The sequence below is a fragment of the Crassostrea angulata genome, chromosome 9 (assembly GCF_025612915.1).
Source record: "Crassostrea angulata isolate pt1a10 chromosome 9, ASM2561291v2, whole genome shotgun sequence".
NCBI classification, from domain to species: domain Eukaryota; kingdom Metazoa; phylum Mollusca; class Bivalvia; order Ostreida; family Ostreidae; genus Magallana; species Magallana angulata.
This window is the reverse complement of record NC_069119.1, coordinates 37420679-37444420: the sequence shown is the minus strand read 5'-3', so window position 1 is coordinate 37444420 and position 23742 is coordinate 37420679. Positions and strand designations below refer to the sequence as shown.

Here is a 23742-nt window from a genome sequence, read left to right as displayed (position 1 = left end):
ACATGTTTAACAGTCACTCAATCCCTTTTCCCATTTGTTCTCTCTCTTCAGAGAAAGTGGGCATGTATGAAAGCAGAGAAAGGGATATAGAAGGAATGGGCAATAAGCTTAGCAAGAAAAGTCTGAGATATATACAGAGAGAGAAGGAGAGAGAGTGAGAGAGAATGAAAGAAAGGAGGCAAGGATCTATGTTAAGTTAGAAAGAGGGAGAGAAACTAAAAGAGAGATTAAGTTTAGCAATGAAACTCTCTCTCTCTCATAGAAAGCAAGCAAGCATGTATGAAAGCAAAGAAATATTGAGAAAAGGGTATAGAATGAAAGAAAGAATGAGAAATGAGCTAAGCAAGAACATTCTGAGATATATACAGAGAAAAAGAGAGAAAGCGAATGAAAGTAGGAGACAAGGATATAAGTTAAGTCAGAGAGAGAGAGAGAGAGAGAGAAAGAGAGAGAGAGAGAGAGAGAGAGAGAAAGAGTTAAGCTATAAAACTCTCTTTCTCTCTCAGAGAAAGCAACCATGTAAAAAGCAGTGGAATTTTGAGAAAGAGGGATAAAGAATGAAAGAAGGAATTAGAAACATGAGATCAAGCTAAGCAAGAAAATTCTGAGAGAGAGAGAGAGAGAGATTGAAAGAAAAGAATCAAAGGTACATGTTAAACCTCAGAGAAAGAGAATTCTTGTCTGGAAAATGTTCTAGAGAGTAAGAAAAGGATAGATAGGGAGATAGAAAGACAAAACAAGATTACATGTTAAGCAGAGAAGGTCTCAGAGAGAGAGAGAGAGAGAGAGAGTGAGATAGAATTCTCTCTCTCTCTCTCTCTCTCTCTCTCTCTCTCTCTCTCTTTCAGAGAAAGCAAGCACATATGAAAGCAGAAAATATTGAGAAGGGATATAGAATGAATTAAGGAATGAGAAATAAGCTAAGCAATAAAAGTCTGAAATATATAGAGAGAGAGAGAGAGAGAGAGAGAGAGAGAGAGAAACAAGAGTACATGTTAAGCCTGAGAGAGAGAGAGAGATAATTCTGTCTGGAAAATGTTCTAGAGGGTGAGAAAAGGATAGATAGAGAGATAAAAAGAGAAAACAAGATTACATGTTAAGCAGAGAAGGTCTCAGAGAGAGAGAGAGAGAGTGAGAGAGAATTCTCTCTCTCTCTCTTTCTCCTTCTCTCTATGTCAATCATATTTTGGGCAATTTCTTTAACAAGTTGAGTGTTTTTGTAACCAGAGCTATATTGATGAATCATTATTTATATGAATCAATATTATCTTTGTAGGAATGATATATTATTACATTAAAGAAACATGTTTTAAATGAAAACATTTCATATAAAATTTGATATTGATATGTGGAAAGAATGTGGTTGACTTCATTTAAAACACTTTATTTTTAATTAAACAGGTTGTGATTTTGAGACCTAGTCCCTCTACACAATGGAAACAGCAAACACTCCATGTAAAGTACATCAGTGTTCTAAGTGTCCGGGGGACACAGAGTACTATTGTGTATTGTGTCCATGTGATCTGTGTCCCCAGTGTAAAGAGAACCATGTAAAAGATCTCCAAACAATAGACCATGATGTTGTGTCACACCGTGATAAAATCAACTACATCCCAACACAAGAGATCTGTGTGAGACATCCTAGCAAAGTTTATACAAAGTACTGTGAACCTTGTCAAGTTCCTGCCTGTAATAATTGCCAAAAACATAGAAAACACAAGAAGACAGATGTTAGAACAGCCTATAAAACAAAGCGACAACAACACAGAGGAACCATTCACACCATCAGAAGTGAGGCTCTCTTTTACAGACCTGTTCTCCTGCCACGAATCAAAACTGATTTCAAAACCTGTCGCACAGAATTCTCCCTCTATCAATCAGAAATGTTAACAAAGGCCCAGACACTGAAGCATCTCATTGACTATATGAAAAACGATTTCATGTGTAATGTGTTCTGTGACTTTGATTTCAAACACAGATGTTTAAAACAGCAGAAAGAAATGATCAGACATATTGTCAGCCTACAGGAATATGAACTCAGATATGTACAGCCAGAATTTATATTCAGTGCACTACAATTCCTCTCCTCCATAAAGACAGCCCTCCCCCAGATACATCCTACACTCCACACCAGCCAGCTCTCCATGACTGAGTCACTCAACAAGGAGGATGTGATGGAGTCACTGAGTGCAATCCAAATAACAGAGAGAGGAAACCGACGCGTAGGAAACCAGTGTCTGCTGAAACTGACGTCTGTTCCTGAGCTCCATCAATTTCTCACACTGACAGGTGTCCGTTGTTGTTATCACATTTCCTGTGTGACTTCAGACCGGGTCTGGGTCAGTGATGATAGATACAATCTCATCTTGACAGACACAACAGGAGTCCCTCTACATCGTGTGGAGGATTCATGGAGTGGTTATAATACAGGATTCCACACAGTGAACAGTGAGAGTGAACTGATTTATATAAATAGGAATTATAACATCAACAAACTGTCAAAGGATATGAAAACAACCACCACATTTATAGAGACAACAGACTCTACATGGAGACCACAGTGTGTGTACTGGTCCCCGTCCACTGGGGATCTACTGGTCGGGATGTGTTATATACATCATACAGAGACAGGCAAGGTAACCCGGTACAACCAGAGCGGACAACTAACACAAACCATACAGAACGACAACACAGGACGGGGACTGTATAGTTACCCTAGCTATATAACAGAGAACAACAATGGGGATGTCGTGGTGTCTGACTGTATTGGTTTGTCTGGTGCTGTAGTGGTGACAGAGCGTGGAGGAAGACATCGTTTCTCCTACACAGGACCTCCATCAGGATCAAGACTAAGTCCACGTGGAATCTGTACTGACGCGCTGTCACACATCCTGGTGTGTGATGATACAACCGACACAGTACAGATGTTGGACAAGGACGGTGAGTTCCTGTCCCATCTACTGACAAAATCACAAGAGATGCGTGAACCATGGAGCCTGAGTTATGATGTCAACACTCACCGTCTCTGGGTCGGATCAGGGGACTTTCTCGGCCTCCGGGACAACAACAAGGTGTGTGTCTACAGGTATATCACCAGACAGGACGCTCTGACAGGTAAGTCTGAGTCATTATCATCAATGTAGTATGTATGTGTTAGCTATCATACAGGTTTCAATGAGATCTAAGTATACCTTAGTTATTTTTGTTATATCACACAAGTCATATTAAATTGTTAATTCAGTTGATATTTATTTCATTGTGATTATAATTCATATATTAGTTATATATCCATGTAATTGTTATTCATTATTACATGTATGTACATGTTACCATATGTAGTTTATTACTCAAACTTATTTAAATAAGAAGATGCAAACATTTTCATGGTTATGAATTCAAGATATACAAGAGAAATTCATTTAAAGTATTTTAATTTTATAACCATGATAATGTTTGCATCTTCTTATTTAAATAAGTTTGAGTAATAAACTACATAAGAAATACTTTTTGAGTATGAGTTTGATAATTACTTTGATCAGAGTATTTAATTAACTTCATCTACTTCATGTAACAATACAGGGTTAGAACTCTATGTTTGATGTGTGTAGATCAAAGTCGTGTGATGGAGTCACTGAGTGGAATCCCAACCCCAGGGACAGAAAAACCACAGCAAGGAAACCAGTGTCTGCTGAAACTGATGTCTCCCCCCGAGTTACATCAATCTCTCACACTGACAGGTGTTGATCGTTGTTTTCACATTTCCTGTGTGACATCAGACCGGGTCTGGGTCAGTGATTATAGTAACAATCTCATGTTGACAGACACAACAGGTGTCCCTCTACATCGTGTGGAGGATTCATCTTGTTATGATACAGGATTACACACAGTGAACAGTGAGAGTGAACTGATTTATATAGATAGGAATTATAACATCAACAAACTGTCAAAGGATATGAAAACAACCACCACATTTATAGAGACAACAGACTCTCCATGGAAACCACAGTGTGTGTACTGGTCCCCGTCCACTGGGGATCTACTGGTCGGGATGTGTTATAGACATACAGACACAGGCAAGGTAACCCGGTACAACCAGAGTGGACAACTCACACAAACCATACAGAACGACAACACAGGACGGGAACTGTATAGTGAACCTAACTATATAACAGAGAACAACAATGGGGATGTCGTGGTGTCTGAATATGACTATGTGTCTGGTGCTGTAGTGGTGACAGAGCGTGAAGGAAGACATCGTTTCTCCTACACAGGACATCCATCAGGATCAGTACTACAGCCACATGGAATCTGTACTGACGCACTGTCACACATCCTGGTGTGTGATGAATGGACCAGCACAGTACAGATGTTGGACGAGGATGGTCAGTTCCTGTCACATCTACTGACAAAATCACAAGAGATGGGTGAACCACAGGGCCTGAGTTATGATGTCAACACTCACCGTCTCTGGGTCGGATCACGATCATGGTACAACAACAAGGTGTGTGTCTACAGGTATATCACCGGACAGGACGCTCTGACAGGTAAGTCTGAGTCATTATCATTCACATTAATTAGATATAGATAACTAAGACACACAGTGTTAATTATCAGTCAATAAGATACATGTAAGACATGTTTATCTGTGTAATTGTTTGTCAATATAAACAACTCATTGTTACAGGTTTAGCTGTATCTACCAGTCATTGGGATTCATTGTTTGTCTGTCTAAAATAAATATAAATTGAATGTATTTTATAATAAGATGTGCAGTCACATGTCATTCTAATTAGTTAATTAATAAAACAGGTCATTGTAGTTAATAAACCAGATATTAATATAGTGACACATGTATTTGTAATTTGTTTTGTTACAAGTACAAGTTGAATGAAATGATTTAACTAATTACATAACTATTAAAGCATGTGTCAATGTGATTAGGTTAAACTTATTTGTCAATGTAGCTCTTTCTTATATATACTGTATGATGTTGATTTATCAATTAACAGCTAATTAATCTCTAGTTGTAGATGAGCACAGACCCTGTCCTAATGAGGAGGCCATGTTCATCTCATCAGCTGTAGAATGGAGATAGCTTGGATATTGACAGGTTGTAAATGTTTCTGTACAAATCTAGTCTGCTCTCAAAACCACACATGTTGTTTGTCCCTTTGTTCAACATCTGCAGCTGAAATTGACCTGTGTATAATTCACATGGACTGTAATACTGACTCCTGTTTATTTCACACTTTGTGATCATCAAAACATGGCTGTCTGTTGCTTTATGTGGATTAAAATGTAATGGAAATGGACTGGAGATATGAATAAGATAATAATTAATTGTGTCTTTTTTTTCACCATTAGATATGAAGACTGCTATTGAATACAAACATTGTGGATTCCTGACCATGATTTTCCATTTAAAATATCCCAACACAGTTATTGATGTAATCGGACAAAGTATTTTCTGAAGAGACGGATACCAGTATCTTATTCAGTGATGTAACGGACTGTGTGTTTATAGTTCTACACAGACTTATTCCGTGATGTAACGGACCGTGTGTTTATAGTTCTACACAGACTTATTCCGTGATGTAACGGAACGTGTGTTAATAGTTCTACGCAAACTTATTCCGTGATGTAACGGACCGTGTGTTTATAGTTCTACACAGACTTATTCCGTGATGTAACGGAACGTGTGTTAATAGTTCTACGCAAACTTATTCCGTGATGTAACGGAACGTGTGTTTATATCTCTACACAGACTTATTCCGTGATGTAACGGACCGTGTGTTTATAGTTCTACACAGACTTATTCAGTAATGTAACGGACTGTGTGTTATAACTCTACACAGACTTATTCAGTGATGTAACGGACCGTGTGTTTATAGCTCTACGCAAACTTATTCCGTGATGTAACGGACCGTGTGTTTATAGCTCCACACAGACTTATTCTGTGATGTATCGGAACGTGTGTTTATAGCTCTACACAGACTTATTCAGTGATGTAACGGACCGTGTGTTTATAGCTCTACGCAAACTTATTCCGTGATGTAACGGACCGTGTGTTTTAAGTTCTAGGCAAACCTATTTAGTGATGTAACGGACCATGTGTTTATAGCGCTATGCAAACTTATTCCATGATGTAACGGGCCATGTGTTTTAAGTTCTACGCAAACGTATTTAGTGATGTAACGGATTATGTGTTTATAGCTCTACGCAAACTTATTCCGTGATGTAACGGACCGTGTGTTTTAAGTTATACGCAAACGTATTTAGTGATGTAATGGACCATGTGTTTATAGCTCTACGCAAACTTATTCCGTGATGTAACGGATTGTGTGTTTATAGCTCTACGCAAACTTATGCAATGATGTAACGGACCATGTGTTTATAGCTCTACACAAACTTATTCAGTGATGTAACGGAACTGTTGTTTCAAATGGGTAAATGATTTCTCAGAGAACTGCTTTTTAAAATGAAAATTCTCATCAATTATACATGTATCTTGGTTTTACTTACATGTTGATTCCAAAATTTTATGTCTTCTTAAAACAATTATTCAATATTGTTCACCCATTTTTTTTTCCCTTTATCTCTATGTCTGTCAACTTGAAGTATTTGAAAATATTTTTTGAGAAGTTTAAATACATACAACCATTGTACATGCATAAATGTTTGATCAATGTTTTAATAATTTAAAATTAATAATTATAGCTGATAGAAATGATATTGATCATTGAACTTAGTTAACATGAAATATAGGGATGACTAGCTTTTATAGGTGTACATATCTACAGAATTCCACTTTAATTTAGTCAGTTAAATGGCACATTGCTAAAATCTAATCCATCTGGGACAAAGCTTGTTTAATATATTTAAATTTATCCTAAATATTAAAAATTGAAATATTAAGTAAATTTAATGTTGTCCGAACTCAAGTACAAAATCTTTCTATGCCCCCCTGTAAAACGACAGTTTTTTTTAATAACATTTCTAGATATGAGAATACTATTGATTTTAACGTCATCCCTGAACTGAAAGTCAGATCAGCTTCTTTTACAGTGGTGCTGTTTTTTGTATGCACAGATACTGCATTTTTGCGCTTCATGTTATGTTTTTTCCCAAGTAATCTCATTTTTGATTCACATTTGATGTACATATGAAAGGGAATAAAATACATTTAACTATCCATATAGTTATATTTTTTTAATAGTCAGACTCTGTGCAGTTTACAAAGAACAAGGAGACAATAATGGATCAAAATAATCATCTAAGTATTGTGAATCTACCTCAGTATGGTGGTTTATCAGGTATAAAAAGCAGGATATGTATTTTTATAAACAAAGTGATTTGATTTTAAAAGGGACATAACTCCTCAAAAATCTATCGTATCAAATTTTCCTGCAATCTGACATGCATGTCTATACTGGTTTTTTTAACGACAATAAAATTATAAATTGAAATGTACAGAAACGCAAAAAATGATGGAATTAGTAATTACTGGTATTATGCACGTTCACACATTATGTCCTAATTATATATAAAAAGCTAGAAGGATTTACAAAATTCCGTGCAGCGGTTTGCGAGGAGTTGCGCTTAGAAACTGTTCATTATGTACTATATATTCAGTATAAATTAATGAAGTGGAAGGTTTTTGGTTATATGAACATCTTCACAGCGTTTTCTTAACACCTACAAAGTTTTTTGGAATTCCATTTAGCGGTTTAAGATCTAGAAGAACCTTGCTTTAAAAAGGGAATGGTCTGATAAGGATTCTCAATCTCGTCATGCTTTAGTCCACCACGGCACTTTACGGAGACGTAACAGCCGCTCTGGGTGGGGGCCCTGGTGCCCGCTACACTCGCCTGGTTTCTACATGAACATCCTCCTACTTTGCTGTGCCTTCGTTCATTGTTCTAGGACGTAATGCAGATTTCCTGAAAAGAAAGTGTTTTACCAACAGTTGTCGACTTTAGGATTATTTTTCATCACGTTGGGGTAGAATTTTATTTTAAAACGCTCATTTATGGTAGAAGTTATCAACAATACAAACATTTTAACATCCCCAATTCTCTGTTCTCAGATCAAATCCTTTAAGAAAATACATACATTTGAAACTCAGAGTTGAGGCGGGACCAGGCTCCTCCAACAATTAAACTTGCTATCTTTGAAATCAATTCATTTACTCTCCCAATCCTAATATATAGTACATGGGTACAAGTCATATAAACATATTTACATATGTATACCTGTATACAAACGGTTAAACCGTAATAGTAAGCAATGCTAAATCATTATGTACATTAGGAATAGACAATCGCATAAACTTATGAATATATAGATTTTTCAAAGTTGTGATTCTACAACAAATTAAAGAACTTTACAGTATATGATTGATTACATTGTCTTTTCATGCTAAGATTTTCGAATCGAAGATAATATGTTACATTCTAAAAGGTAGTGGAACCCGTTTTCAATGTGATCTATTTTACAGTAAATAAATTACGCGCATGTAACAATTCGTTGTGTTACCCGTTGCCAAGTGTGTTGCTAACGCTGAGGGTAATAGAACGGATTATCAACTGCGTCTAAACCAATCAGATTTCAGTATTTAACATGAAAGTATAATAATACATGTTATTCGACATTTTCTTGGTAATACATTCATAGGGACTTTGGGTTTTTTTTAATTTTTGTAAGACTTTTACTAGAGATGTTGATATTACTGTCATATTCTTTAAGCTTTTTATTTATGGAAGCACTTGTCATGTTGTAAATTTTGAATTTACCGGGTGGCAGTAAATACAAAATTTACAACATCACAATCATGTGGTGTTCCGATGGGGCCACTTCGACCTTCGCCTTTAGGTTAAAGGTGCGAAGTTGCGAAGGCGTAAGTGCGAGAGTGCTGTCATGTTGTAAATTTTGTATTTACACCCACCCAGTAAATTCAAAACTTTTAAACCTACTTGGATACAATTTTCACTGTTCTTTTTTATATCAAGTCGTGTATTTTAAACATTTTATAAGTATAAGCATTATATATCAATATCATAATCATTTTTAGCAAGTTGTATACCTTTTATTTTATAGAATTTGAGCTCGGTATAAAATGATGTTTATTTATTTTTCTTTAGTACATTCCTACATGTAAGATATTTCTTGCATAATGAATGTGGTTAAATTAACTAGGTAATCTAATAGAAAAACACCTTGTTTGGCATGTCCCCTTTTTCGGTACTGTGTAAATTTAGTTTTTTTATTTATCGTAATAGAGTTTCTCACTTCCCCTGCTAACAAAAGATGACACTAATTGAGTAATCCCACATGTCCATTTCATAACCTTTGATCTCCAAATTTTGCCTTACATTTGTTTATTCGTGGGATTATCAAGGTGATAGCTTGTTAGACGTTTTAGCCGAGAGCCATTTAGTATTCCTTTTCGAAACCCCTGATTATGTAATTTTACTTACTCTTTCGGACAAAGACATCGAATTAAGATAAGGTCACATGTTAACAATCCCTGAATTCGATTGGTCGTTTAATCAAGCAGTCGGAATTAGAATTAGCGCTTGGGACCGCACATCTTTCATTCTATTGCGGGTTTCCTAAATATATGTATCGACAACTCTAATTCCGACTTGCGTTCTTCTATTATTCAGGTATGTTTAAGTTTTGTTTTATTAGGTTTTTTTTAACTAGAACTAGAGTTTTAACAAGCCCTTATCTATTTCCTTTGGTTCAATATAATTCCTTTTTAATGTATTTCAACTTTGCTCTTGATAGCAAAGTTGATAATTGTTTAGCCGTTTTTTTTGTATAGAAATGATATTTTTGGTAATGGCGGTCATGTTAATGAATAGCGTTGTAGTTTATTAGTTTTAGACTAGTTTAGATTTTGTATGTAATTCTTTTGATTTCTAATTGATCCTTAATGTAATTTCCAATTTGGCATTTGAATTTGGCGCGTAATCTAAATTTAGTCTAACTCTTTAACTCCGGAAGTTAATAAAGTTAATTTGTTTACTTTCACATTCGGTTAGTTTTAAAACGTGGATATTTACATCACAATGTATGCGGATCAGTTAGGAATCGTTGTTCAATACGGACTCTGTCATAGTATATGTGTCCATGTCCGGAACGGGTAGTTTTAGATTTATTTGTTTCTTTTATCATTATACGTTTAGATATTTTTATATTGGGCACTCGATGAAATGATATTCCATTTATACATATAACGATCTGAATTGAAAACCATTACAGTTATCGATTGTAGTTATTTTTCAAATATTTTGAGACACTAAAACAAGTGTTATTCATATATATGATATGTCTCATGTTCAAATTTGTTATATGTATGTTACGTAATTGTTCATAACATCTTTCATTCTATTGCGGGTTTCCTAAATATATGTATCGACAACTCTAATTCCGACTTGCGTTCTTCTATTATTCAGTGCACAAAGACATCCTGTCCCTTGCACATCAATCGCTAATTCCCCACTTAGCGAATTCACAGCTTGAACAAAAGCTATTCCCCTAAGAGTTGAACAACTCCCATCACAACATAATTTCATTTTAACTTACTGGTGGAGAGTCTACAAGACACCGGAACCTCAACCTCCATGAGACCTGATAATCATACAGGAGTTCAGACAAGGGCCATGTCAGAACAGAATGGTATGGCATCTTCGCAAACTACTGGAGGATCCAGCACGTCAACGGCAACAACTTCAACAGGTGCCTCAGCCAGCATAAATACAGCAACTACAGGGACGCAGATGTCCACAGGACAAAGAACAGCCCCACCTGCACCACCTGCCTCACAAGCAACTGCAGCAGTAACCGCCATGCCGCCCAAAGTCTCTGTCCATTTGGCGCCATACAATGGAGTGTCTTCAGTGGTGCAGTGGTGGATGAACTTTATTTCGTACATCCAACTGTACCAGATGACCAATGACCAGGCGCTTAATATTTTGCCTTTTTATTTTACAGAACCAGTCAAGCACTGGTTTTACCAGCTCCAGTTGACGACAAGAGCCTCCTTAACAAATTTTAAGCAAGCATTCTTTGCTAGATACAGGAAAACAGAAGAAGACCTTGACCTTGATGAGATCAGACAAGGTATTGATGAAGACCTAGATTCGTATATTTTTCGATTTCAGCAGGCAGCATCCGATCTGACCATCACTGAGGCGGAACTAACCAAAAAGGCTGTCAAGGGACTACGGCAAGCACTTCGGGGCCATGTCTACATGCGAAAACCAAAGACAATGGAGGACCTACGTCAGGAAGCAAGGCTGGTGGAACGTGGTATCAGCATGTCCAACCCGATGGGAGAAGACATCACGGCCACCATCCAAGCCTCTGTCAATGCTGCTATGGCCTCCATGCAACAGCTGATGACGCCTGTTGCAGCGGTGGAACCGAACCCCTCCAACCGAGTCCCCCACCGCCCACCCCAGCAAAAACAACAACAGCCTATGAATCTACAAGACAGCAGAGGAGAGAGAAAGAGAGTGTGCTTTGGATGTGGTGAGTCCTGTATTTCAAAATCTCATTGTAGAGCTAGAAACGAAAAATGTTACTATTGCGGCAAAGAGGGTCACCGTCAACGTGTGTGTAAGAATTACTTATTTCGTAAAGCCTTAGGTTTAGAGAAATAGGGACTCGAGCCTGCTCGAGGTTTTTCCAAGAGTGGGCACATTGGTAGATGCAAAAACTTTCAGAATTATAGTGCTACCAGTAAATCTCAGAGAAAAAATTCTAAAGATCAAGATAAAAGTGATTGTGCCTCTGTAAATTTTACACAAAGAATTGAAAAGAATACTATTCAAATTTCAATTAACAAAACAAAAACATTTGCTTTGATCGATACAGGGGCAAGCATTTCATGTGTCAGCCAGTCATTTATTAGCAAAACAGATTTTTCAAATTCCAAATTAGAATCACCTGATTTTTTATTTATAAAAGGTGTATCAGGGCAAAAACTTAAAGTCTTAGGAAAATTAGTGCTACCAATATCATTCTCAGGTCATGTCTATGAATTCTCTGTGCATGTTATCAAAGATCTTCATCATTCTTTCATTCTTGGTGTGGACTTCATGGAAACTAACAAAGTTGTAGTTGATTTTGCTACTAATACCTTGTCTATTAACAGTGACAGTGCTAAACCTCTTGTCTGCTCATTGGAAACAAATGCTGGCTATGCTAGGGCTTCAAAATTCTTCAAAGTTCCATCAAATTCAGAAACTGTGCTTGAAGTTAAAGTTAGCAGGAGAAAAACAAATGATATAGTGCTTCTAGAACCATCCAAAAATCTCTCCTCATTACAATTAAGTGCTGCAAAATCACTAGTTCATATCAAAAACTTAAGGGGGTATTTGAAAGTTCTCAATCCCACAGACAAAGATATTTCAATTCCTCAAAACAAAGTTTTGGCTGTTGTTTCAGAAATTGATTCAAAATCAATAAAAAATTTTGATGCTGAAGTTTCAAATATTCAAACATCTAAAAATGGGAATACTAAGGATGACATTTCATTTGACATGACTAATTCCAAACTCACTTCAAAACAGAAAACCGCATTGACCAATTTTCTAAAAAGCAATAGGGACATTTTCGCTAAAGATCTGTCAGAATTAGGGGAGACAAATGTGTACGAACATAGCATAGATACACATCCCGAGGCTCGTCCTGTACGTATGCCATTTTATCGTGCTAATCCAAATATTCAAGAAGAGATTAGGAAGCATATAGATGAAATGCTAACGCATGACATTATAGAACCTAGCAACAGTATTTGGCATTCTCCTGTAGTAATGGTTAAGAAACGGTCTGGTGAATGGAGATTCGCTGTAGATTATAGAAAGTTGAACAAAATAACAGTTCCCTTGTCATTTCCCCTTCCCCATTTAGATACTGTTTTTGATGCCATTGGTCATGCAAAGCCACGTTACTTTTCAAGTTTAGACTTAAGGTCTGGGTTTTGGCAAATCAAAATGAGTGATCAAAGCAAACACAAAGCAGCGTTCATCACACAAGAGGGTATCTATGAGTGGAAACGTATGCCTTTTGGACTCATGAATGCTCCCATATCATTTCAGACAGTTATGACTCATGTCTTAAGAGGTCTAAATTTCAAGTCTTGCCTTGTTTATGTTGACGACATATTAGTTTTTAGTCAAACATTTGAGGAACATTTGAATCACTTGGAACAGGTTTTCAGCAGACTTCGAGATGCAAACCTCAAGCTGAATCCTGACAAGTGTGACTTTGGTAAGGATGAAATAAAGTATCTTGGCTTTATCCTTAGTGCTGATGGTGTAGTGGTTGACAAGGAGAGAATGCAAGCTGTTAAAGACTACCCAATTCCAAAAACTGAACGGGAAATTAGATCTTTTCTTGGGATGGCAAATTATTATAGGAAATTCATACCAAACTATTCAAAATTGGCCTCGCCTTTGTCATCACTCCTTAAAAAGGATGTAAAATTTGAGTGGTCTGAACTTTGTCAAAGTTCTTTTGATTCCATCAAGCAAGCTCTAACTTCTACGCCTGTCCTTGCTTACCCCAATACAGAGAAACCTTTCATTCTGACCTGTGATGCTTCAGATTATGCAATTGGTTATACTCTATCACAGTTAGATACTTGCAATAAAGAGCATGTTATTGCATATGGAGGTAAGTCACTAACGAGTGAGGAAAGAAAATGGTCCACAACAGACAAGGAATGCTACGCGGTATTGAAAGGTATAGAACACTATCACACTTATCTTGCAAATACCAAATTTACAGTTGTGACAGACCACAAATCGCTTGTTTGGCTAATGACAGCAAAACATAATGGTAGACTTGAGAGATGGTCACTTCGCCTGCAGGAGTACAATTTTGAAATCATTCACAGACCAGGTAAGTCAAACGTTGTAGCAGATGCTCTGAGTCGCAGACAGTATGAGGAAAATGACACTGCACAGGTATGTGAAGTCAAATTAGATTGTAATGAAGACATGAAAGAAAATCCTGAAGCAGCAATGGTTACATTGTATTACAAAGAAGAACCTGTATATGAGGTAAGTGCCCTTAATGCTGAACAGCTTCAAACAACAGTAGATGACTCAGAGACTCTCTCAAAATTGCAAGGTGAGTGCCCAGATTTTTCTGATATCATGAAATACCTTAACGACCAAACCCTTCCTGAAGACAAGAAACTTCATGATGTCATTGTTGCTGAATCAAAACATTTTAGTCTGGTAGATGGAGTACTTTACCATTGGTACCAACGTAGATGCAAAAAGGTTCCAAAGGAAATGGCATTTATAAAACAGGTAGCGTTGCCAACCCCACTCAGGTTAGATGCTCTTATTTCTTATCATGACAGTCTCGCTGGCGGAGGACACTTAGGCATTGATAAGGTAAAGTCGTCACTCATTCAGAAATATTATTGGCCAAAAATGCATAAAGATATTGCAGAATATGTAAGATCTTGTGACCGTTGCCAACGTGCCAAAGCAACAAATCATATTGCAAAACCCCCAATGACCTACATGCCCCTTGTTACTAAGTTTGAGCGATGGCATGTTGACATTCTTGGCCCGATCACAAAAACAAATATGGGTTTTCAATATATTCTTTTGTGTGTTGATGGTCACACCCGTTGGACTGAAGCTTTCCCTTTAAAGACAATGGACTCAAGGGAAATTGCAGGTATTCTGTATGCAGAAATCTTTTGTAGATATGGTAGCCCTAGAATTCTTGTTTCTGAAAGAGGCCAAAATTTTCTGTCTAAATTGGTTTCTGCTCTGTGTGAAATCTTTGACATAACTAGGCATAAAACATCTAGTTATCATCCTCAAACTAACTCTGCTTGTGAAAGACAAAACAGTGTCATTGCACAGTCCTTAAGAGCATTTTGTGAGTCTCACCCAGAAAAATGGCCCAAATATTTGCCTAGTGTTATGATGGCTTTCAGAAAATCTCCTTGCAATCAGTCTACAGAGTTTGCACCCTTTTACCTTATGTTTGGTGATGATATGCACCTGCCATTTGACACATCAGTCATTCCAAAAGAATCTTTAGCTCCTGATGCCAAACAATATTTAAAACACATTTTGGAAAACCTCAAAGTCGGTCAAGAAGTGTCTAGAGAGAACGAGAAACACTTTCAGCAAAGAAACAAAGCAAGATACGATCAAAAAACCAAAATTCCAGATTTTCAAATTGGCGATAAAGTTCTTCTAAAAATTCATAAAGTTCCAAAAGGTGTTTCTCGAAAACTCTATGACAAATCTGGAGGACCATTCATAATTTCAGAAAAGGGACCAAATTATACTTACAAACTCATCAGGGTTTCTAATATGCGTCCTCTAAAATCTTTAATCAATGCTGCTATCATACGTCCATACTATGATCCTGATGTACATCGAGCAGACCTTAGTTTCAACAATCAGCCAAATCAACCTGCCCCCTTAGACTCTCAATCTAATGACCAATCTCAACAAATTGCTTTACCCCCGGCTCCAAATCCACCCTTGCCCCAAACACAACGACGCAAACCAGTTTCTGATAAGACATATGTTTTCAAACGTATTATAAAAGGTCGGTTCAGAAATGGGCAAAGAGAGTTCAGAATTGAATGGGAAACTGGAGAGAGAACTTGGGAACCAGATTCTGTGTTTTCTGATGATATGTTAAGAGACATTAACAGAGAGTATACTCTCAAGGGAACAAGAAGGAAGTACACTTCTTAGAACTCTAACTTGTTTTTTTGTTCCATTCTGGTTATTTATTCAACTGCTGTATGATTTAACAGTTCATTTCACCATTATTTTTTTTCAAAACATGTTGCATGTTTGTCACTTTTGATGCATTATCAACTAATCCAGATTTAGGAACGGGTAACACTAGGTTTTCAACTTGTAGTTCTGTTTGCTTTGGTCCTACACTTTTATTTTGGTGTATTATTATTTTGTTTCTAAAAGCGTTTTATATCTGAATTGGAATGTTAAGTGCCAAATCCTAACAGCTTGACTGTTGTCTAATAGTGCGTGATTACATGTAGGATCCCATGTTTTCATATGGCCACCGACCATTCCACCATTTTTTTTTTTTCTTTGGCATTTTTGTAGGTTCATTAGCAGATAGGTCAAACTGGTTGTTCTCCATGATGGTTATCTTCTTGATATGCATCCCCTTGACATCAGCATCAATTTCGACTGACTCAAAATTTGTTCAGAGGATTAACTACGGCACTATCTTCAAGGAAGATGGCAAACTTATTCTATCCAAGGAAAGTTGGACTCACACTTTTCAAATAAGGCTACCAGTTTTCTCATCGGTTAAGGACATTCCTACGTGCACGGGAAGTTCTTTTTGTCACCTAATTAATCATACTATGCATTATGTTCATTCCTTGCATATGGAAACTATGATTCATGTGAATCACACTGTAAAGTCAATTCACACCCTCATTCCCCAAACTTCCTTTAGGGAATTGAAACCAAGTCGCTATACAAGAGCACTTTTACCATTTGTTGGTTCTTTGTTTAGTGGTTTATTTGGAACTGCTACTATGAATGATGTAAATATTCTAGCCAGTCACATCAACTCCCTCACCAAAGTCTCAAATAACATGGTTAATACACTTCACCAGCATGCAGCCCATATTTCTTCCTTTATGAAGGTGATGGATCAGCGTACAACTAATTTGATGAGAGGTATTCAAACTAACTATCAACAAATAACAAGACTAACAAACCTTTTTAATACCACTTTTTCTGAATTTCAGGACTCGTTTTCTAACATTTCTACTATTATTGCAGATCAAGTTCATAAAAGTAGTTCAATCATAAATTCTTTGACAAATCTGCAAAATGCAATTGAAAGCTTAGTTCAAGGAAAAATTACACCATTTTTGATTCAGGAAACAGTTTTGGCTCAAACTCTTCAGCAAATTGAAAGAAAGTTATCAAAATCTTATACTCAATTCTTCTTAATTAAGAAACATCCAGCGCAATTTTACAAATCTTCTGATTTTCTGTACGTTAGACAAGGGTCATCTCTATTTATCACCATTAAATTTCCAATTTCCTCACACAGGTACCCATTAAAACTTTATAAAGTCATTTCCTTGCCTGTCCCTATTAACAGCACTTCAACTCATGCATCTCAACTTCTGGACACCCCAGACTATTTCGCTGTCACTAGTTATCATCATAAATATGCAACGTTTTCAAATGCACAACTGTCTGATTGCACCAGAAATCCACCTTATATTATTTGTTCCTCGAATATCCCTTTAACACCTGTTAAAGTCCCAAACTGCATGATGGCACTTTTCTCAAATAACAAAAACCAAACTAAAAACTTGTGCAACTTTCGCTTTGTTCCTAGTATTCTGAAGTCTGACATGGTTGAACTAACATCCACCTCCATTTTAGTGTACAATGTCAAAAATCTGAAAATTGATTGTCAAGATTACAAGAAAACCACAAGTGGTTGTAAATTTTGCATTTATGATCTGCCTTGTAAGTGTTCATTGCTGTCAGAAAACCTTGTTTTTACACCAAAACTGGTAGATTGTCAAAAACATATCAAAAATGTATCTATTTCATATCCAATCAATTTAGCTCTGCTTCAAGAATTTTTCAATGAGTCAAGATTGATGTCAACTTTAGGAGATACCCTGTATCCAAATCCCATTGAATCAATTGTACCACAATTTCAAATCTATAATCACACCTTTTCAAATGTTCTTGTTGATGACAGATCTTATCATTTAAGTCTTAAGAAATTGGCAAAAGCTGCTAAAAAGGATGCAGTAGCTTTTAAATCTCTTACACAACCACTTTTAAATGGTGATATTGTTTTAGATTCTGACTGGCTAGACACAAAATCTGTGATGTTGTATGTTACAATGATCATTGCTTGTTGTGCCATTTTTGCTTGCATCTTTTTATTTTGCAAAATCAGAAAGTTAGCAACTGCCCTTGTTGTTTTACAAAGAGTGGTCAACGTTAATTCTGATAAGTTACCATCTTTCATTTATGAGAATGTAGATAAACAATTAGAAGTAGAAGATACTATTAATAACTCATTTTTGTCAGAATTTCAATGGATTCATGGATTCTCTGCATTAGCCATATTAATTTTTATTATTATCATAATTATTTTTGTAATGATTTTCTGTTCAAGAAAGAAACACAGAGAAACAACACTTTATCTTGAGGTTACATCTGGTGGCACATGTGTTACTATACCAGTGATTCATTTACCATTGTGTCCTACTTATTGGACAATTACCAACCCCACAGTTAAGGATATTTCTCTCTCTTTTTGCAAAATGATTGTAATCTGGGAAAACTTTGAAATTACAAACAAATTGACTTCAAAAACTATTCAAGTTAAACAATCTTTTAATATTTCTTTACTTCAATATTTCTCACTCAAAAACATCCTTCATCAACCTTTCTGTGCATATGTTTTGTTAGGCCATCAAAGAATGTTCACACCTCTTAATTCCTTTCATAATATTGAGATATAAAGCTGGTAATTTGATTAACCCCCCCCCCCCCTTACCGTACAAATTTTTTTTTTCCCCTCTGTTTTAGAATTTAATATTTTTTCTTATTTTTACTCTTTTATTCAACTTTGTCGCAATACTTGCATTTTTATGTGAACTCTATTTATGAGTGAAATACAAGGCTCCATTTGAATTTTTAATTTTGTTTGAATGCAAGTGTGTGTATGTGTTATTGACTCTTTATTTAGTTAAATTTCAGTATAGGAGTCTCCATTGGGCAAGATCGCGTCACAATTCAACGCTTATCCATCCGCATCCTAATGAGGATGTTTTCGGTATTCTCAAAGACTGTTCGTTCTATTTGAAGTTATCAGAGACTCTCACATGAAATAACGTTTGCGATTTCAAAGGATGAATCATCCAGCAATAATCCAACCAGTGATCTTTTGTTCATGGACATTTATTATGGACTGTGGTGATGCATTTAATGGACTGAATCATGGATTTTCCATTTCTGTACTCATAATTTTATCCTTGTTCATATAACTGATCATATTAGTGAGTTACATGTACTAACAGTACTTTGTATATATGTTTATTAGTTGTGTTTGATGTTTATGTGTGTGGATATTGGTTAAAACACTGACTTTTTATGTCTTATTTCTATGTGTATTACTCAATTTTATTTTTCAGGCTTTAGGGTCTAAAGCCAATTGGAGAAGGGTGGAGTTGTCATGTTGTAAATTTTGTATTTACACCCACCCAGTAAATTCAAAACTTTTAAACCTACTTGGATACAATTTTCACTGTTCTTTTTTATATCAAGTCGTGTATTTTAAACATTTTATAAGTATAAGCATTATATATCAATATCATAATCATTTTTAGCAAGTTGTATACCTTTTATTTTATAGAATTTGAGCTCGGTATAAAATGATGTTTATTTATTTTTCTTTAGTACATTCCTACATGTAAGATATTTCTTGCATAATGAATGTGGTTAAATTAACTAGGTAATCTAATAGAAAAACACCTTGTTTGGCATGTCCCCTTTTTCGGTACTGTGTAAATTTAGTTTTTTTATTTATCGTAATAGAGTTTCTCACTTCCCCTGCTAACAAAAGATGACACTAATTGAGTAATCCCACATGTCCATTTCATAACCTTTGATCTCCAAATTTTGCCTTACATTTGTTTATTCGTGGGATTATCAAGGTGATAGCTTGTTAGACGTTTTAGCCGAGAGCCATTTAGTATTCCTTTTCGAAACCCCTGATTATGTAATTTTACTTACTCTTTCGGACAAAGACATCGAATTAAGATAAGGTCACATGTTAACAATCCCTGAATTCGATTGGTCGTTTAATCAAGCAGTCGGAATTAGAATTAGCGCTTGGGACCGCACATCTTTCATTCTATTGCGGGTTTCCTAAATATATGTATCGACAACTCTAATTCCGACTTGCGTTCTTCTATTATTCAGGTATGTTTAAGTTTTGTTTTATTAGGTTTTTTTTAACTAGAACTAGAGTTTTAACAAGCCCTTATCTATTTCCTTTGGTTCAATATAATTCCTTTTTAATGTATTTCAACTTTGCTCTTGATAGCAAAGTTGATAATTGTTTAGCCGTTTTTTTTGTATAGAAATGATATTTTTGGTAATGGCGGTCATGTTAATGAATAGCGTTGTAGTTTATTAGTTTTAGACTAGTTTAGGTTTTGTATGTAATTCTTTTGATTTCTAATTGATCCTTAATGTAATTTCCAATTTGGCATTTGAATTTGGCGCGTAATCTAAATTTAGTCTAACTCTTTAACTCCGGAAGTTAATAAAGTTAATTTGTTTACTTTCACATTCGGTTAGTTTTAAAACGTGGATATTTACATCACAATGTATGCGGATCAGTTAGGAATCGTTGTTCAATACGGACTCTGTCATAGTATATGTGTCCATGTCCGGAACGGGTAGTTTTAGATTTATTTGTTTCTTTTATCATTATACGTTTAGATATTTTTATATTGGGCACTCGATGAAATGATATTCCATTTATACATATAACGATCTGAATTGAAAACCATTACAGTTATCGATTGTAGTTATTTTTCAAATATTTTGAGACACTAAAACAAGTGTTATTCATATATATGATATGTCTCATGTTCAAATTTGTTATATGTATGTTACGTAATTGTTCATAACATCTTTCATTCTATTGCGGGTTTCCTAAATATATGTATCGACAACTCTAATTCCGACTAGTTGTCATGTTGTAAATTTTGTATTTACACCCACCCAGTAAATTCAAAATTTACAACATGACAGTGCGACGGCGAAAGAGGGAGAGTGCGAAGATGCGACGGCGAAAATGCGAAGGAGCGATACTACTATCGCTCCTTCGCCTTCGCTGTCGCACCTTCTCACTTTCGCCTTCGCCTTTTTTGATAGCATTTAGTAGGTCTCGGTCGATTACGAAGAAGTGATGCAAGCACAGTATTCGCCACTGGGGCCAAGCCCGTTTTAAAATTTCAATGTAACCATGGTTTCATTGAAATTAATGTTAAAACAGGCTTGGCCCCTGTGATATTTGCCAAGGTTTTCCGATTAACCCATGGTATTATTGGTACGCATGCACATAATGTATATATACACAGACTCCTGTCACTTACCAGCTGTCTGTTTACCATGGATCAAACACAGTAAAATTCTAATCTCATTATGCGACACTCCTTGCTCATGTTTGGATCTAGAGGGGGAGAAGGGCCCCCCCCCCCCCTGGAAAATTCAATATTTATAACTTCACACATGCAGTAAAGGGGGAGAGAGAGTCCGGATCCCCCCCCCCCGTAAAATTTAATTAATTAATTATATGTAATAACATTTCCAAAATATGTCTCGGAACCCCCCCCCCCTTTCAAATATAATTATCCATCGACTCCCCCCCCCCCCCCCCCTAGAAAAAGTTATGGATCTGCGCAGGTTGTTGAAAATAAATTCTAAAAACTTCATCGTCTGCCTCAGATGTCCTTTCATACAGCTAAAGTTGTCTTTAAACGATAGAGAGCTCCACAATTATAAAAAGGCGAAGGCGAAAGCGCGAAGATGTGAAGGCGAGAGTAGGAAGTTGCGATGGCGAAGGAGTGATAATAGTATCGCTTCTTTGCCTTCGCATCTTCGCCGTCGCATTTTTCGCTCCTTCGCCGTCGCGCCTTCGCACTCTTGCACCTCGACCTAAAGGCGAAGGTCGAAGTGGCCCTATCAGAACACCATAATTTACTGCCACACTGTAAATTCAAAATTTACAAATTGACACACTTATCCATTTAGTATGGTGTTCCTATGGTGTTCCATCATCTTGTCTACCAATGAGGAGGCAGATGAGAAAAAAAATTGAAACCAAATCTGGAAATTAAAATGCTCAACTAACTGTGGTCCTTAATTAAAACACGCTTACCTGACTACATGAACCATGTATAATACTGTTATCTGTCTGAACATAATAACAGACACATGGAAACTGTCATTTTGAGAAGCGCTGACTTGACTTCTCTCTATATATTGATGACGTCAGAAGGAATCAAGGTTTTATTGTCTGTATTGTAATATCCATGATCACTCAGTGGTTGGTTGACCACAACATATTGTCCACATCTGATTTCCTCAGTTTCAGCCCTACTCTATTTATATACTCATATATACACTAGTGTTTTACCTGTTTCTATACCATTATCTCCATATCCAATGTCTCTTTACTGATGGCCATCTATTGTGAGGTCACCACTAATGGTCACACACTTACACTGACTCTGGTGTGTGCTGGTCCCCTCACAGTCCCTCTCCTGATGTCCATCTGTTGTGAGGTCCCCACCATCGGACACACCCTTACACTGACTCTGGTGTGTGCTGGTCCCCTCACAGTCCCTCTCCTGATGGCCATCTGTTGTGAGGTCACCATAACCGGACACACCCCCACACTGACATGTGCTTGATCCTCTCACATCTGTTTATATCAATAATATATACATCGAATTATCATCCCTTATCGAGTTAGGAACTAGTTATTCAGGGGGGGGGGGGGAGGCTGGGTGGTGGTAGTGGGGGTGGGGTTCTAAAGAGGTTTGAAAAATAAGACACACGTGCTGCTATTCTTGGTTAGTAGATATTAAGAAAGTTTTGTTGATATGAGACATTTCTATTTTTTAGACGGTGGCTATAAATAGCCACGGTCTATTGCTACGGTCCTGACCGGAAGAGTATTTCTCACGGGGACCCTAGCGGATAAGGAACGATAACTCTGTTAGGTATGCAGTGTTACAAGCAATGTTTTATCTATGTGTCGATTTCAGTATGAGAACTGATTTTAATCTTATCAGATATTTTAAGCATTATAGCTGTTAATTATTTTGTACATACATTTAAATAATGTATGAAATTGTGTTTTATTTTAAATGAGCAGTTACCCTGTCTGCTTATGCGGTATTGATAATTTATGCCCCAACTGCCAGTTGTGACGTTAACTCTGTATCAGGACTACATAAACTATATTACTGCGATAATTGGCCAAGAGATCACACAATAATCGCTTCTTGTTTTTTTTTTTAGAGGTGTAAACAATTGTCAGAAACACATTATTTAAACTAGTTCGCCATTTCATATTTCAGCAATTATGCTTCATCGATAAATTCACTCATTTTCAACGGATTAGTTTTAGTTGAGGCATTATATTTATTTTGTTGAGCTTATTCCAAAGAATTCACAACAGATACTGACAATGAATATTACATTAATTACATTTTATCGAACTTCAACCGATCAATGGCACAGTTTCTTCTACAAGTGTGCATGTGTTTTCAAACATACAATAAACATTCAATTTACGATACAAATGTGTTTAATTTTGGACTGACCTGTGATTTACAATGTACTTTATTCGTAACTCACTCAGTCTGTAGAAACATTAATTTTATAACAGGCACCTCAATATTCATCAGACAATATTTACTACTGATGTTGACGCTTTACTTGCTGCTGACTTTCTCTCAAACACGCTATTCGACGTCGGATTGTAAAATTCACGTGCAAATCGAGTCGCCATTTTACAATTTTACATGTATTTAAAGAAACCACATTTTACGACGTTTCAAAGATTTTCAGTTCAGATATTTTGTAAGCAAATAAGGGATTGAAGACATATGCTGTAAAACGTCTTGTGGATTTCACG

General features: G+C 36.3%; 1 protein-coding gene and 1 long non-coding RNA gene across 2 annotated transcripts in view; one reads left to right on the top strand and one right to left on the bottom strand.

Moving 5' to 3' along the window:
- Window positions 1-23742, top strand: part of LOC128163636 (uncharacterized) — a 163388-nt gene that overhangs the window by 11763 nt on the left and 127883 nt on the right. The window contains exons 4-5 of the mRNA XM_052827265.1: window positions 1402-3114; window positions 3609-4515. Coding sequence (XP_052683225.1) covers window positions 1434-3114; window positions 3609-4515 — 2588 coding nt within the window. The 5' untranslated portion in view covers window positions 1402-1433. The remainder of the gene's footprint in view (window positions 1-1401; window positions 3115-3608; window positions 4516-23742) is intronic.
- Window positions 6444-22050, bottom strand: LOC128163646 (uncharacterized). Its single transcript, XR_008240845.1, has 2 exons — window positions 21976-22050; window positions 6444-7940 (listed from the first exon to the last, which is right to left on the bottom strand). It is a non-coding gene; the product is annotated as an uncharacterized LOC128163646 (long non-coding RNA).